The 18,447-nt window shown below is 40.0% G+C and overlaps 1 protein-coding gene across 5 annotated transcripts in view; it reads right to left on the reverse strand.

Annotated features, from left to right (window-relative positions):
• SPOCK1 (SPARC (osteonectin), cwcv and kazal like domains proteoglycan 1) overlaps positions 1-18,447 on the reverse strand; it is a 725,931-nt gene that overhangs the window by 495,826 nt on the left and 211,658 nt on the right. For 4 of the 5 annotated variants that reach the window (XM_042455315.1, XM_042455317.1, XM_042455319.1 and 1 more), the window contains exons 3-4: positions 6,838-6,846; positions 2,706-2,751 (exon numbers count right to left, since the gene is read on the reverse strand). In XM_042455315.1, coding sequence (XP_042311249.1) covers positions 2,706-2,751; positions 6,838-6,846 — 55 coding nt within the window. The remainder of the gene's footprint in view (positions 1-2,705; positions 2,752-6,837; positions 6,847-18,447) is intronic. The other variant, XM_042455316.1, reaches the window with a different exon arrangement.

The following is an 18,447-nucleotide window of genomic DNA, read 5'->3' on the forward strand; positions in this document are numbered from 1 at the left end:
GTATACACACACCAACACACACACCACAGATACAGAGCGGTTGTACACATATAAAACGGCTTACACTTTTGGCAGTACCACTATGGGTATATGTGTGTATATCTGTGTGTGTGTGTGTATATATAGATAAAACACTCATACAGACAAATGGGTGTGACACAAAAAAAAGCATCTCATTTGGCTTTACCCCTGGTTGTGTGTGGTGGTATTTTAATGTGTGTGCATATACACCAACACACGACATCACACACACGATGGAGATGGTGCATACCCCTTTCGTAAGTTGCTAAAGGCAGCAATTCTCGCGATATTACGCGCTAAACAGTGACCTCATTCTTCACCCCGGAAGTTAAAAATGTTGTGCCCCGTTCAGAGCCCCACAGAGCATGTGCAAGGCTGCCGATGCGCATAGGCCAATACACATTGTATTGGGCTGGTGTGGTTATCCAATCTGCACTTGCTTCACTTTGCCTGAATAAGCATTGGCTGATTCGCAAAACCTCGATTCGGAAGGCCGCCCAGGTGTGAATGAACGATGCGATATGATGCAAATACGAATCAGGAAAGCATATTCAGAGATCGCGGGTGTGAATGAACGATGCGATATGACACGAATACGCATCGACCAATGCGAACTGACCCTACTTCTGTGCCCTGTGTGGAAAAGTCCCTTGTTAGTCACTAAGGAGAAGTTGTTAAGTACCATGTTCCCAACCATCCTTATATAATTCTTTTAAAAAAGTAAAGTCTCCACCATTCTGAATAGCAGGAGCTCTCATTATGTTGATGCCTTCCCCTCCAAAAAGGATACGTGGCAGCTGGGAGAAAGGCATGATTTCTAAGGAAATACTGAATATTGAAAGCAGGCAGTGCAATTATCTTTTCCTGCCCACCTCAAACCAAGATATGAATGGATTATATGACTTTATCACAACCAGATGACATTGCATTCTCTTATTTCTTCTGATGTGACTGAGAGAGCAGGGAGCTAGGTAGACTATTGCTTTAAAGTTCTTGAGAGTACTTTATCAGTGGATAAGAGATATCTTCTTCTAATGTGATGTATGGATCCTTTCATGCAGCAGCAATAGGCTACATGCATGGGGCTATGTGCAAAGACCTCTGGATATGCAACGACAGAACACATGACTGTTACTAGGTCAAAAAGATGTCTTGGTCAGTGGCTAAAAAGGGTATGTTTTGAAGCGGGGAGGGAAGAGCAAAAAATTTGAGAAGAGTCCATTGGAAATTCCATACGCTGTCAATGAGGTTCTACTACAAACTCATAGCTGAGAGTGTGTCACAGCAATAATTGGTCACAGCAAGTAGCAGTTCTCATATGACTTTCCGACAGAGCTGGTGGCTTACATATATCTCTGTTACATATTACCAAAATTGAACTGTGCAGACTACATTTCATCATAGCTTTCCCTATTTATATCTCTCAGTATATCTACTACAATCCTGTGGTTGTTCCCCCCTCTTTTCTATGATGAGAGAATGATATTTTGACACCTTGTCCTTTAACACATTTGAGGAATGTACCCTTTGCCCTAGGAGATTTTTGCACTCATGATGAAACAAAAATCACATTTAGCAAGACAGTCCTTCAGTGATAGTATGGCAACATTGCTAACATTGACCTTTGATTTTCAGACTAAGAAATCAAACCATGACATTACTTGTTCACATTCCCTACAAAAAGAAAAAGAAAAAGAAAGAAAAAGGAAAGGAAACATAGCAATAAAAATAGAAATACCACAAAAGATATTGCAGTAAATGTTTTCTTGGTTGGTACAACATTTCAATTGTCAGATGGATAGTTGTTTTTTTTAATATAATTAAAGAAACAGAAATACAGTAATAAGACAGGTTAACAAACATAGGCGGGTTATAGACCACCCATTTCGGGCGAGCTGTACCCGCCCCTTTCCCCGGTGTATCGGGGCCTCAGCTGTCAGAACGACAGCCGCTGAGGCCCTGATCCGCCGCTTTTCAGGCTGCGGGGAAGTGGCAAAACGCCGTTTCCCCGCAGCCTGAAAAGGGGTGTCCTTGGGGCTTCAAGCCCCAAGGACACCCCGCGGCGGCGGAGAGGAGGAGAAAGGGGCTGCTTGGCCCCTTTCTCCCTTGCTTCGCTGGGCGCAGTCGTCTGAAGGCTGCGCCCAGTGACGCAAAGCGGCGCCACAAACCAGGAAGGAGCTCCGAAACGGAGCTCCTTCCTGGTCCGTGGAAAGGACGCACTAAGCGCCCTGGCGCGGACCAACGACGTCACGTCTGCGCCACCCCGTATAGAGGCGGCGCGGTTGTGACGTCGTCATGGTGGCCCCCATGTGGAAGGGGAGCCGCCATTTTGTACGGACTCAGTCCGTGGTAGGGTTAGGGGTGTGTGGAAGCACCGCACCTTCCTAACCCTAGTACAGACTGACTCCATACTTTAATGGCGGTGTGTAACCGCCATAGACCCCTTTTTGCACTAAGGGGATGGATTCCATGTTAAGATTTTTGTGCAAATGAGGGAACAATATGGTATTTCTGGAAAATAATATTTGGAATCTAGGCACAAAGCAGAACACACAAAGCAAACCCCCCCAAATTTCCAAATTCTAAAATAGAGCAAATCTTTACCATTAGTGCAAATATAAAAGGTGGCTTTAGAGTTCACAAGACAAAACTGTTTAACAGAGTGAATCTAATATTTATTTTACCTTGATCAAAAGGCTTGTTTGGATTCCAGTTTCTGAAATAATCATCCTAAACAGAATATGGAAAGAAAAGGTTAAAATGAAAGGTAAGTATTCTTTTGCATCACTTTTATTACTAGTTTTTTTATACAAAAATATACAAAGTTATTTTTGAATTACTTATTCAATAGTATGCTCTTGTGTCAAGAGAAAAACAGAATTAAAAAGAAAGGATGATTTTTCAAACAAAAAGAGAAAATGATATATTTTAAAATTCAACATTTGGTGTCATCTTTACAGTTTTTTATTTTTAAAATTAAAAAACCCTATCTTTTTTGTTTGGGCCTGTCCAATGGGACTATTTTCCCCCTTAAGACTCAGAGGCAGCTGGGTTATTTTAAAGTTCCGTTCCAGACCTTTTGGTCCATCCATCTCTCAGCCCCAAGTCACTAACTAGCTGTTGTTGCTGCTGCTGCTGCTGCTGCTGTGTAAGCAATGCCAACAGATATTTCCCCTTCCCAGATGTGGCTAAAGCTGTGGCAGAAGCAGAGCCAAAGACAGCAGGTAGGGCCACCCTTCCATTTATTTCTTGCTTTGTGGGCTATTGCAATGCTGGTATCAGGGATGAAGGGAAATGTAGCAAAGAGTCAGAAGAACAGTAGGGATTTAACCTGGAAATAGTATAACCTTTTGCCCTACTAGAATTGCCACCAAGCCATAGCTTCCATGGCCAATAAGGAGGAATACAGTGTTAGGCCAGTAGGTATCTGCAGAGGTTGCATGAGACAGTTGCAGGTATAAGGGAAGGTACCTCTAATCTAGTGTGGAGCATAAATTAGCTGGGGCAAAATAATCATTGATGTTTTCCAAGCCAAAGTTTATGAACCTTGGGGATATGACATCAATGATATGCTTTAAAATACAACAATGGCTTTATTTTTTAGTTGTAAATGTGTGTTTCCTTCTGTGTCTGCAGACAGAACTGATATGTTGTCAATCCCCATCCTTTACCTTTTATGCTCCAGGAACTTTAATGTATTTGGCAAATTAAGCAGATTATGTGACAAGTAACAGGCTGTGTACAAGAGGAACGAACACAGAACATACTTGATAAAAATATGTAAGTATGTGAAAATATTTATCTTCATGCATAATGTAGGCTTCTAACTCCTTGCACACAGCCAGGAAATGAGAAACTACAGTCGTTGTGTTCAAACAATCATATCTCAGTCTAATGGGCAACAACCTCTGGACATGGTCTAGGCAACAATCATTTTAGTAAGGTGCCACCAGGGGCTCCAGGTGGTCCAGAAGGGTCGTCCAGAGTACATACCAGCTACAAGTAGGAATCTGTTCCAATGTTATGCCAGTGGCTGAGAGGAAATGGAGTTATATAGCTGCTGATCCAGGAATTCATGAATTGCAGTTTTCGAGTTGGGAGTGGGGAAGAGAGATGATCTTGCAGTGGATTTAGTCAGCACAATGTTTTACTATTTTGAGTGACTAAATTACTTGCACAAGCAAATTTTCTCCTTACAAAATTTTTACTGGAAGGTACCTCAACTTAAGCTTAATTGCTTGTAATTACCCTTGATATAAAATGCAGTCATTCAATGTTTCTTTGCCCTCTTTTATTCTCTAATGTACCAAATGATTTAAATTATTTAAATGGTGAGTCTCCTGAATGACTGTATCTAAAAAAAAATGCTCTCACTTTTTATGATCTAGGGCATCTTAGAGATAATATAAGCATAGATATAGCTATAGATGCATAGTGATAATATTTCTGCAAGATAGAAGATGCATGTTTAGTTGGGCTTCCTGTTATTATTGGAGAGATACCTTCTCTTCAACTTATTAGCTTTTCAGACCACATTTTCTGACCCGAAAACCCATTCAAAAACATAGTACAGTCAAATTTGATGTGGTGCTGTAACACAGAAGAACTTTACCAGAGCAAAAATCTTCATATTATTTTAAATCTGGCAAATACTGGTAAATATAAAGGGAGCTTTCTGGGGATAATAACAATAAATTAGACAGCAATGAATATATTGTGGCAGAAGTAGCAAAGTTAAGAATGAATGGATCAGGAAAAACCTCAGCTGAATTAATGATAAACTATATGATGCAGAACTATTAGGCTCAGTGACTTTAACACATTCATACCATCCCTGTATCTGAGTATGGTCCTCAAATAACAACAGCAGGCTTAATTAGACACATCAGAAGATATACGGTCTACTTACATTACTGAAAATTATGATGCACAGTCCTATGTAGGTCTATTCCTCCTATAGTCTAATGGAGATTTCTCCAATGTAAGAGCCCTTGGGATCTGCTGGGGTTTGGTTTCAGAACCCCCCATGGGTAACAAAATCTGTGTATTCTCAAGTCCCATTTATCACAGAGGCATAGTAAAATGGTGTTCCTCATATAAAATGGTAAAATCAAGGTTTGCATTTTGGAATTTGTATTTTTTTTTTAATATAGTCAAGTCGTGGATGGTTGAATCTGTGGATTAAAACAATCTGTGGATATGGAGGGCCAACTGCAGCTAGTTCTTATTTAACAGAGAAGATTGGAGAGACAGGGCTATAAAGTATTGACTTCTTTTCCTAACCCTATTTAGATGAGGATATTTGTTCATCCCACTGCAGAGAGCTGGAATACAAAGGCTTCCAAAACTCAGTAATCAGATAAACTATGAACAGAAATTAAGTATGCAATGCTAAACTTGCTTATTAGGGAGTAAGCTCCAATGAACAGGGAGCCAGAGGAAACATTTCCACCAGTAGTTTCTATCTTTTACACCAGGGGTCGGCAACCTATGGCCCACAGGCCACATGCGGCCCACCGAGACCTAGGGACCAGCCTCAGCCCGGCCCTGCCGCAGATTGCCACTGGGGCCTTTGGCCTCCCGCGCAAGCGCACGGGGCCTTTGCTTGCAGGGCAAGCAGTGGGCAAGGGGGGTAAGGAGGAGCAAGTGGGGGCAAGCGGCGGGCAAGAGGGTCAAGGAGGAGCAAGTGGGGGCAAGCGGCAGGCAAGGGGGAGCAAGGGGAGCAATTGTCTATAGAAACCTCAGAAACATGCATTTATATTAACATTTTTTTAAAAAATCAGCAGATTTTTTGCGTGTCCTCCATTTTGTATTAAAAGTGTCCTCCATTTTAATTTTTGTCCTACATTTGTCCCGGTTTATTTATTTATTTAATTTTTTAAAAAAAAATAATTATTTTTTTAGCTTCAGCCCCCCGAGTTTTCTGAGGGACAGCAACCCGGCCCCCGGGTCAAAAAGGTTGCCTATCTCTGTTTTACACTATGGGTAAGCATATTCCAGAATATATCATTCCATGTGAAACTGGACTTGGAGAAGAAATACGCAGGCACACATAAACAATATATAGAAACTGTCTTTATGGCTTCATACAATGAATACTTTAAAGGTTAAAAAAAAAAGCTCTCAGTTAGTTTCTGTTCCCTGCCATCCAGAGTCTAATCACTTTCTGGAAGCATTTGGTGCTCAAAAATATCAACATGGGATATCTATTTTTCAACAATCACAAATACTCAAGCTCCAGAATAAAGTTGCTAAAGTATGGGCTTTGCATTTCCAAAGGACATGTTCTCCAACCAGTATTGCATACATAGATGTATATTTCATATACTACAGAGAACATGCCAAAAAGAGTTGTAGTATGTATAGATCTGAAAAACTTTTCTCAGGGCACCAAGAGATAGAAAATGATGTGTATGTGTGTCTGTCTGCATCTGTCCCCAAGCTACCCACTGTTATCCCTGAATTGGTATCACACTTTACTATCAGCAAAATGTACCAAAAGCAAAACCCACTTAAATCTTTGGGAGAAGTAAAAGTATTTATTTTGACTCCAGGGTATTCTAGGTTTTGAGGTTATTACATCTTAATTTAATCCCCAAAAGGTTATGTTTTAAATCTTCAACAGAACTGGGAAAGAAAACCATTTATTACTAAAGAAGGTCTATTTTATTTCACAACCAGATACAACCAGATATAAAAAAGAACGAAGTAACTTGGGACACAAAGGGTAAGACATGATGTAAAATTTTACAGTGCATAGCATGTCATGCAGTAGTGTTTAGTTGTTCAAATTTTAGTAAGAAAAATCAAACATACCTCAACTTCCTTATTACGTAAGCATAATAAATGAAGAAAAACAAATGAATGAAATTACATGCTGCAAAGGAATTCTATCATTTTTCAGCTTTTCACCTACAACAATTCAAGAACATATGCATCCCATTCAAGATGATTTAGAATTTCAAGATTGGAATATACTTTAGATTTGTAGATGTAGCAATTTAGTTATCTGACACTGATATTACATGACAGAGGAATATGAAAATATACACTTAAATTTAAAGAGGTCTCCACAAACTAGAAGAACATCTAGAATTTTGAATATCTTAAGAACACTAAAGTTTTGCTATCTGAACTCTGAAATAGGTATTTCACTTCATAATTTGAACTGTGTCTTTTTATTGGATAAATTAATGAGGATAATACAAAATTTTCTAAATCCTGTAGCAGATCATTTAGCATTATCTGATATATGTACACCCAACTTTGTACACAGTAAAGTTCTTTAAAAAACACATTAAATATCTGTCAAAAAGTGACATACTTTAGGTGAAATTAAGTAAAATAATGGCTATTTTATAAGCTGTTGCATTGAAAAATACTGTTAAAGTTATGGACACCTCTGAAATTATAGGGGGTTTCTGTGGGTTTTTTTCAGGCCATGTTCTGGAAGAATTTATTCCTGATATTTCCTCTGAATCTGTGGCTGGCATCTTCAGAGAATGGTGGCATGGAGGTGTGTGGGGTATATATACTGTGTGACCCTTAGTAGAGAGGAAATGGTTTACATGTTAATCTGCATTTGTTGGTAAATGGCAAGGCCTCAGAGTGGGAGAATAGTTCGCAGTTTGGGAGTACTCCTGGATTCATCTCTGCAGTTATAATCTCAAGTGGATGCTTGGTACCAAGAGTGCTTGGTACCAACTTCGGCTGATACGCCAACTGCGTCCCTACCTCGACCGAAAGGACCTTGAAACAGTGGTACATGCACTATTAATCTCTTGTTTAGATTTCTGCAACGCACTCTACATGGTGCTAACTTTGTACCAATACAGAAGCTTCAATTGTGTCAAAATGCAGCAGCCAGATTGATTACTGGAACATCTAGGTCAGACCATATAACACCATTTCTAACATCCCTTCATTGGTTACAAATCAGCTTCCGGGGGCAATGCAAAGTGTTGGTAATTACCTTTAAAGCCCTATATGGCTTGGGCCCAAGTTACTTGAGGGAATGCCTCTCCCTACATAATCTGCTCCGCACTCTCAGAACATCTGGGAATAATTTTTAGACTATTCAAAGACCAGGTTAACAACAACTTCCCACAGAACATATACAGCCATGGCCCCAAATTATGGAATGACTTACCGAAAGAGATCTATCTTGTTACCACCTGAGATGTCTTCAAGAAGGCACTTAAGACAGATCTCTTCTGGCGAGCCTACCCACTGAATCTTCTATGAAGACCTTAAGGAAAAATGCCACTTGTGGCTGTAATTATGTATTTTAGATGATGTTTTTATTGTCTTGAATTGTATTTTTAAGCGATGTTATTGTTTTATTGCATATAATCTAGATGCTATTGTTGTTTTATGGTTGTAACCCAGCCTCGATCCACAAGGAGAGGTGGGAAATATAAATAAAAATTTATTATTATTATCATCATCATATTACATGCAAGGAGGATAGGGTTTACTTAATTAGCAATCCATTGTTTGTGGAAAACACCCTGATCCTTGATGGTTTTCATTTGCTTTTGCTGGGTCTTGATTTTTGTGTTTTTCAGGACTGGCAGCCAAACTTTGTTTATTTTCAGGGTTTCTTCTTATCTGTTTAAGTTATCCGGGTGTTTATGGATTTCAATGGCTTCCCTGTGCATTCTGACCTGATAATTGTTGGTGTGGCCCAGAATTTTAGTGTTTTTAAATAGCATTTTATGCCCAAGATTGTTTATAATGTGTTCTGCTACTGCTGATTTTTCTGCCCGACCAAGACTGCAGTGTCTCTCATATTCCTTGATTTACGTTTGGACACTGCGTTTATGGTCCCTATGTAGACTTGTCCACAGCTGCACAATATGTGGTGAACTCCTGCGGCCAAAAGAGGATATTTCCTGTTCTTCGCTGAGCACAGCACCGGCTCTATGTCTCCCCAGACCATCAGAGCCCCACCCAGAGGACTCTTCCCTGCTGGAGGCAGGAGGAGACCAGCTTACTTAAACACCGGCTCTATGTCTCCCTGGACCATCAGAAACCCACCCAGAGGACTCTTCCCTGCTGGAGACAGGAGGAGACTGGCTTACTTAAACATAACCAGTATAACTTTTAAAATAATAATAATAATAATAATAATAATAATAATAATAATAATAATAACAATAATAACAATAATAATAATATTTATTTCTATTTCCTGCCTCTCCCTGTGGATCAAGGTGGGATTACAACAAACAAACTATTCCAGCAATAATAACAATAACAATAAAAACAATAGCATATTATCAATACAATAAGTTTAATAAAACACAATTAACTTTCATAAAACAGTACTAAGGGAGGTGGGATATTTTGCAGCAAATTTGGTGGATAGGCTCGCCAGAAGAGATCTGTCTTGAGTGCCTTCTTGAAGGCATCTAAGGTGGTAATAAGGTGGATCTCTTCCGGCAAGTTGTTCCATAACTTGGGGGCTATGGCGAAAAATGCTCTGTGGGAAGTTGTTGTTAACTTAGTTTTTGCACACTCTAATAATTTCTTCCCAGATGTCCTGAGAGTGTGGGGTGAATTGTGTAGGAAGAGGCATCCCCTCAAGTAACTCGGACCCAAGCCATATAGGGCTTTCAAGGAAATAACCAACACTTTGTATTGGGCCCAGATGCTGATCGGCAGCCAGTGAAAAGGTTTTAATATTGGTGTTTTGTGGTCAAACCTAGATGTTCCAGTGATCAATATGGCTGCAGCATTTTGAACCAAATGAAGCTTCCAAACTTGGTGCAAAGGTAGCCCCATTACAGAAATCTAAAGGAGAGATTGCCAGTGTGAGTACCACTGCTTCAAGATCCTTTTGGTCCAGGTAGGGACACAGTTCCAAAGTTGCATCTACTTGAGATGACAACTGCAGAGACAGATCTAGGAGTACTTCCAAACTGCGAACTTCGTCCTTTAGGGGAAGTGTGACCCCGTCCAGGACAGGTTGGCAAACTTCCCTGCCTGGGCCTAGGGATCCTATCACTAGTACCCCTGTTTTCTCTGGATTCAGACTGAGTTTCTTTTCCCTCATCCAGCCCATTACCATCTCAAGGCAGGCATTCAGAGAAGAGATGCCATCTTTGGTCACTGCAAGAGTTGGAAGCATAGAGAAATATATTTGGGTGTCATCAGTGTACTGATAACACCGTGCCCCATGCCTCCGGATGATCTCTCCCAGCGGCTTCATGTAAATATTAAACAGCATGGGGGACAGAATGGTGCCCTGAGGGACATCGGATGTCAGCTCTCTTTTACGAGAGCAGCTGTCCCCCAGCCTCACCATCCAGAATCTACCCGAGAGGTAGGAATGGAACCACTGAAGCGCAGTGCCCTGATACCTAATTCTCTCAGGTGTTCCAGAAGGATACCATGGTCTATGGTATCAATTGCCGCTGAGATGTCCAAAAGCACCAGCAGGGTCACACTTCCCCTGTCAATGCCCAGACGGAGATCATCGACCAAAGCGACCATGGCAGTCTCAACTTCGTATGCCACCCTGAAGCCGGTTTGAAATGGGCCTATATAATCGGCTTCACTCAAGATGGCTTGGAGTTGGAAAGCAACTGCCTTCTCGATCACCTTGCTCAAGAATGGTAGTAAGGAGACCGGTCTGTAGTTATTTCTTATCAAAGGGTCCAGGGAAGGTTTTTTCAACAGTGGTTTAACCACCGCTTGTTTGAGTTTAGATAGAAATTTCCCCTACCTAAGGGATGCATTGATTATAGCCTAAGGTAATGTTATTACTGCATCCCCTCCTTGAGTGATCAACCAAGATGGGCAAGGTTCGAGGGGGCATGTTGTCTTTCTTACACAACCAGGAAGCTTGCCCAGTTCATCGGTATTTACAAACTTAGAGAAATACTGGAGGTGATCCCATGGTCAGGAATACTAAAAGAGAATGAATGAATGAATGAATGAATGAATGAATGTGATTTTATTTATATACCACCATTCCTTCGATCACGGCGGTTTACAGAATAATAAAAATACAAAATTACACAATCAGAGTCCCCCCCATATTAAAACAATACAATACAAAATTATAAAATCCATTCCCAAAAGAAGGGAATTCAGGACAGATGGGAGTATCAAAAGGGAGATACTGAAGGCGCAATTTCAAACAATTCCAATGAGGAAGAAAAATGGGAGATGTCTCAAGAAACCAAGATGGATGATTAAAGAACTTTCAACTGAGCTAAGTTTAAAACGGGACATTTATAAGAAATGGAAAAATGGGGAAATCACCAAAGAGGAATTCAAACAAATAGCAAGCCTATGTAGGGGTAAAGTCAGAAAAGCCAAGGCACAGAATGAACTCAGGCTTGCTACAGAGGTTAAGAACAACAAAAAAGGCTTTTTTGGATATGTCCGCAGCAAAAGAAAGAAGAAGGAAACGGTAGGGCCACTGCGTGCAGAAGATGGCAAAATGCTAACAAAGGACAGAGAAAAGGCAGAATTACTCAACACCTTCTTTGCCTCTGTGTTCTCAGAAAAGGCAAAGGGTGCTCAACCTGAGGATAATGGAGCAGAAGACAGAAAAGAGGAATTTCAGCACAGAATAAGTAAAGAGATAGCACAGGAATACTTGTTTAACCTAAATGAATATAAGTCTCCAGGACCAGATGAACTACATCCAAGGGTATTAAAAGAGCTGGCAAATGTAATATTGGAGCCATTGGCAATAATCTTTGAGAACTCCTGGAGAACAGGAGAAGTCCCAGCAGACTGGAGGAGGGCAAACATTGTCCCCATCTTCAAAAAGGGGAAGAAAGAAGATCCAAACAATTATCGTCCAGTTAGTCTGACATCAATACCAGGAAAGATTCTAGAGCAGATCATTAAAAAGAGAGTCTGTGAACATCTAGAAAGCAATACCATAATCACAAAAAGTCAACATGGATTTCAGAAAAAGAAGTCATGCCAGACAAACCTTATCTCTTTCTTTGATAAAATTACCAGCTTGGTAGATGAAGGGAATGCTTTGGATATCGTATATCTTGATTTCAGTAAGGCCTTTGACAAAGTTCCCCATGATATTCTTGCAAACAAGCTTGTAAAATGTGGGCTTGACAAAGTAACTTACATGGATTTGTAATCGGTTGACCGGCCGAACCCAAAGGGTGCTCAACAATGGCTCTTTTTCATCCTGGAGAGAAGTGACCAGTGGGGTACCACAGGGGTCTGTCCTGGACTCAGTGCTATTCAACATCTTTATTAATGACTTGGAGGACAAAATTGGGGGAATACTTATCAAATTTGTAGATGACACCAAATTAGGAGGAGTAGCTAATACCCCAGAGGACAGGATCAAGATTCAAAATGTCCTGAACAGACTAGAAAACTGGGCCAAAGATAACAAAATGAAATTCAACACGGAGAAATGTAAGGTACTGCACTTAGGGAGGAAAAATGAAATGCACAGATATAGGATGGAGGACACCTGGCTGTATGAAACTACGTGTGAAAGGATCTTGGAGTCCAAGTAGACCATAAGTTGAATATGAGTCAACAGTGCGATGCGGCAGCTAACAAGGCCAATGCAATTTTAGGCTTCATCAATAGAAGTATAGTATCTAGATCAAGGGAAGTAATAGTGCCACTCTATTTTGCTTTGGCCAGGCCCCACCTGGAATACTGTGTCCAGTTCTGGGCACCACAATTTAAAAAGGACATTGAGAGACTGGAGCGTGTCCAAAGGAGGGCGACTAAAATGGTGAAGGGTCTGGAAACCATGCCCTATGAGGAACGCCTTAGGGAGCTGGGGATGTTTAGCCTGGAGAAGAGAAGGTTAAGAGGTGATATGATAGCCCTATTTAAATATTTGAAGGGATGTCATGTTGAGGAAGGAGCAAGCTTGTTTTCTGCTGCTCCAGAGACTCGAACACGGAACAATGGATGCAAGCTCCAGGAAAAAAGATTCAACCTCAACATTAGGAGGAACTTCCTGACAGTGAAGGCTGTTCGACAGTGGAACAAACTCCCTCGGAGTGTAGTGGAGTCTCCTTCCTTAGAGGTCTTCAAACAGAGGCTGGATGGCCATTTGTCAGGGATGCTTTGATTGTGATTTCCTGCACGGCAGGGGGTTGGATTGGATGGCCCTTGTCAAAGTGATGCAATCATTGGACATCTTTCCCATAGTTTCTGTTGTAATACAGATTTTATATTATAATTTCCCCCTTCTATAATTCCAGCTCTTTCCCCTTTCCCACCTTCCTCCAGCCCAAGATATATCAGCAAGAATAATATCAATATAAGAGAAATCAGAGTTAGTAGTTGGTGCCTGGTCTGATTTCTGGTTCTCAGTATGTAACGTGTAGATGATAGCTATTTTCTTATCGGGGGAGAGATGGGGATTGCTCTCTTTATTATTCTAGGACCAGGTTATGTTTGATTATTATCCTATGTCATGTTACTTTAACATTTGTAATTGATATGGATTGTTGTTCTGCTGCTAGGGGAGTGCTGGAAATTGTTTAGATTATTAAGCTATGTAATGGGCCCACTAATATGCTATATTTGTATTTTGGACTTTGTATTTTGTATTCTTTATTATGTATTTTTCTTCTTTATATAATTATTGTATTGTTATTATATTTGCTGTAATGTATTTGGTAGGGGATGCATTTTGTATATTTTATCCCTTTGCTTTGTAGTCTGCCTTGATTCTGCAAAGAAAAGGCAGAATATAAATAAATCACATTACTACTACTATTATTATTATTATTATTATTATTATTAGCTGGATTTTCTTGGTCGGACTATAGATCATTTGGAGGTTGTGTTTTCTCATCAGTTTCCCTATTCTGTCTCCACATTATCCTGTCTCTTCTATGCCACCATTCTCTGAAGATGCCAGCTACAGATGCAGGTCAAATGTCATGAATAAATTCTTCAAGAAAATGGCCACATAGCCTAACCCCCCCCCACACACACACACACCCACACACAAACTCTATGGATGCCAGCCATGAAAGCTTTGAACTTCACCTCTAAAATTGACTTTCATTGATCCCATATTTGTGTATTCAGGAATTACACTGCAGTTAGGGTAAGAAGACTTTTTTTTTGTTGCAGTTAGAGGACTTACTGTGCAATTAATACTTTCTTACAGTTTGTTCTGTGCTTATTTCAAGATGCTGTTAAAGTCAAATGAACAATCAGGCTAGAACTCCAGCTATAGTACTGGTCTTCTTGGAAAGGGAACATGCCCCTTAGCATGTCCAGGGAAGTGAGATTTCCCCTACCAGTCTTTCCAGGTTGGAGGTCTTGCCATGTCCTCTTTGCACATACAGTACAGGTGGGTGGAGCTCATTTCTGATACCATAGTGCACCCATATATTTATAGAAACAGCCTCTACACTCATCCCTATTGAAGCTTCTATGGGATTTTTCTTCAGGGCATACACAGTAACAACTCTTCCTGTTTACTATTGTCATATACTATCACATCCCTCATGTAAACCACAACAGCAATAATAAAGCTGAGATAAGAACAAAGCAAGAAATAAATAAAAAGCAGTAACAGTACATTAAAGGGGACATTATACATAAATAACAAATCTGATCTTATACTATTAGAATTGTCCTAACAGCTACCAAAAAAGGAGGCAAACCAATATCCTCATAGTAAATGAAGTAATACCTATTGATAATGCATCTCTTAGAGCCAACAGTTCAGGATCAGGAATGCCCAGGACACAGTCTTTGTCAGAATCTTAATTAACTAATAAATCTACAAAGTCGCTCACTGTTACATACTATACAGCCAGGAATATAGTGCCAAGCTGCAATTTTCTTTGAGGTTAAGACAGATAATATTTTTATATTTTCTTTCAGCTTCACAAAAAATGTTAATACTAGTCCTCATTTGATCGATACTTTGAACCAGGCCAGAGAAGAATTTGGGGCTGGAATGCCTGCCTCTTTTTCAAAGGTCCAAAGCACACTGTAGAAATAATCCATTTTGAGACTTCTTTAACTGCCCTGGCTCAATGCTAGGAAATTCTAGGAACTGTAGTTTTGTGAGACACTTAGCCTTCTCTGTCAGAGAGCTCTGGTGCCACAATAAACTACAATTCCCAGGATACCTTAGCATTGAGCCAGAGCAGTTAAAGTGGTATCAAAATGGATTATTTCTGCAGTGTGCTTTGCACTAAAGTCAGCAATATGAGTCCCCAAAACTTGTATATGGTCTTTAATGATGTTACCACTCCTTCTCTGAATACCAGTAACAGATCCAGCAGTTTGTCTGCTTCATACTCCAGAACATCTATCAAGTGTGCATGACAAGGACTTGGAAAGTGTGTTCCTCCAGATCTTGTTGGATTTCAGCTCCCATCAATCCTGGGCCATTTGGTGAGAAGTGCTGGAAGTTATGGTCCCAAAATATATGGAGCATCGAGCTACAAGTTGTCAACCCCTGGAGAGTTTCAGTTCTCTGAATAATTAAGTGAAAATTGTTGTGACATCAATGAAAATTTTCAGTGCACATTCCAAGTAACTTAACTAGCATCTGTATCAAAATGTATTAAACTCTTAATGAATCAGATAAAATACTGAAGAAATCCATTTTGATATTTGTCTACCAAGTTGAAAAATTCCCAGCAATTGTTTTAATGTTCTTGAAGTCTTGTGTAGTGTCACCATCTTTCAGTTTGTTAGCTCTTAGCTTGTCTTCATGCAATTGGTGTGATTTGAGTTATTTTAGTATTTTCTTATCTGAATGACACTAATAAAATAAGTGAACACTAATAAAATAAGTGATCAAAAATATCGTACATTTAGGGATCACAACAGAAGTGCAATCAAAATAAATAGGATTTTGCAATTTTCTTGGTCCTTGAAAGATGAATAACTTACATGAGCTCCAAATACATGTATCTCCATCCAGAAACCTTACCCATGCTTCTTCCATTTCTGCTTTATCAATTGAGAAATTTAGCACCCTTAAGTACATGCAAACTTTTGATAACAGAGGAACACATTTCTTAGACATTTTGCTTGCTTGTCAAAAAAGAGGAACTTACCCAAGATGTTTATATTTATGAATACCAGCTACATTAGCTAAATGGGGCCATAAATACTTGTCTTTTGTCAGATTAATGGGAGTTATTATTTATGCTGGTATATAAATCCCACAGCAAGAAGATAATGAACTAAATAGCTCCATAGGAACCATACCACTCTCAAGCCATCATTCACACATTTAAAGAATTGAATTGCTTATCTCAGCTTTGCTTTTGAAGGTTGCAAGAAACAGCTGTTGGCAGGGGTGGAGGAATGTAGTCCAATGCATTTTGGCTATTAGTTTTCACCTATATCTATAGCAGTAGAGGAACTGAAAATAAATTATATAGATATTCCCAGAAACCTCATACATTCAGCACTCTGAAACTTTGTTAAATGTAATGCTAAGCACCATACACACATATGGATCATTTCCAACTTCAGCACTGGCACACAGTGACTTTTCTCCTCCCTTTATCCTGATAAGTCAAACTTATTGACCCCACCACCACCACCATGTTCCATCAGCAGAGCATTTGAAGAACTCTCTATTGTGGCTCTTCCCTGCACTGATGGGATAATGTGGTGCAGGAGGATCCCATGATGTGCCACAGATTATGAGTGTCCCTCCTCCTGGCTGGGCTTCCTCTTTCTCACCTCTGTCCTTTAATTTCTGTCCAGCATTCAGCTGCATACATTATCACATCCACCCACCGCTCTGACCATATCTCTCCTGTGTTGGCATCCCTTCACTGGCTCCCCCTCCCTTTCCGTATTCAGTACAAGCTCCTGCTGTCAACGTTTAAAGCTCTCCATGGGCTGCCCCCCACTTATTTATCAGACCTTCTTTCTCCTCACCTTCCCACTCGGGCCCTCCATTCTAGTAGTCAAAGTCAGCTGTCCCAGCCCAGGATTTCCTCTTCCCCATCTAGGATTCGCCCCTTTTCACTTGCTGCCCCTCACTCCTGGAACCTTCTTCCCTTGCGAGCAAGGGCCATCACTTCTATAACCAGCTTCAAAACGGAGTTGAAGACCATCCTGTTCAGAGAAGCGTTCCCAGACATTGCGTAATTGTCACTTACTATTTGATGCTCTTTTTGTTGCCTGTTTTACTGAACCATTTCCTGTATTGCTATGCATTTTATTTGTATTATTCTATCATTTCTTAGATTGTACGCCATAGGCAGGTTTACTCTTTTATATTTGTTGTTTTTATGTACAGCGCTGTGCAAATCTACAGTGCTATATAAATAATAATAATAATAATAATAATAATAGCAATTACAATCCCCTAACCCTCAGATGTCCCAATTTGACAGGGATATTCCCAATTAATCCTCTGTCATCCCATTTCTTCAACTGGTTTTGAAATATCTCAGTTTCTTTTTCCTCCTACCATCTTTTGTCTTTGTCCTCTTCCTATTTCAATCACTGCAAAATGAGTTCAAAGTCCAAAAGTAGTTTTGACTCAGTTAACTCAGCCGGGGTGTTGGGTTTGGATAGGAAGGGGCAGAATCTTGCCTTTCCCTGTAGACTCAAGCAAAGAAATGGTTGCAGCTTCTCCTAGCTTGTCTGTTCTTCCTTGTTTATAACTACTGTAATCTTGATTCATCTGAGGTTGCTTGGTCACCCATATCATGGTTTTCATCTTGTTGGAGGGTATTCATTCCAGGAAGAAACCTTGCTACTGTAGTTCCCATGCCATCAGAATAATGTAACAAAACTCAGATTCAACAGAAAGTACTGAAGAAGCACTGGAAATGACTATGAGTCCTCCCTCCTCGGAAATTAGTCCTAGGAAGATGAAGCTATAATTGTTTTTTAAATTTCCTGTACCTCGTAACATTGAAGATTCATCCCAACATGAAGGTAATGTTAGCACAGCAGCAGCAACACCAGCTGCTGCTTATGACACAAATCTACTCTGGACCATAAAAATCTCCCCAAGGCCTAATGTCTATTTAAAGCAAATTGTAGTGTCAGCAAATTACATTTTTCTTTTTCTTTTTGGTTAATGTGAATGGAGATTTCCCAGTTGTAACTACAGATGAGAGCTGCTTTAGTAGAAATGTTAGTCTCTCAACCTCTTCAACACACTGTAATCTTTCTAGCAATCTTATTCTGTTATCTCTCTTGGGGGATATGGAATATTCATTCAATTAGGCTGGTTTCCACAGTGAGTGGATTTCATATACCATGGGCAATGTTTCTTTCTCCCCCCCCCCTTCAGCAGAAGGAATCCTTCAAAACATAGTGATACATTTCCCAAGCCAGCCGAAATTCAAGAGCTATGACTTTTGCACATGACAATCTGATAAAAAATATACAAAGATCATTGTTGATAGCAGTGGTACTGAAGGACGAGGAAGGGCTGAGAAAACTGGGATCTCCTCA

This window comes from Sceloporus undulatus, chromosome 2, assembly GCF_019175285.1.
Source record: "Sceloporus undulatus isolate JIND9_A2432 ecotype Alabama chromosome 2, SceUnd_v1.1, whole genome shotgun sequence".
Lineage (NCBI taxonomy): Eukaryota > Metazoa > Chordata > Lepidosauria > Squamata > Phrynosomatidae > Sceloporus > Sceloporus undulatus.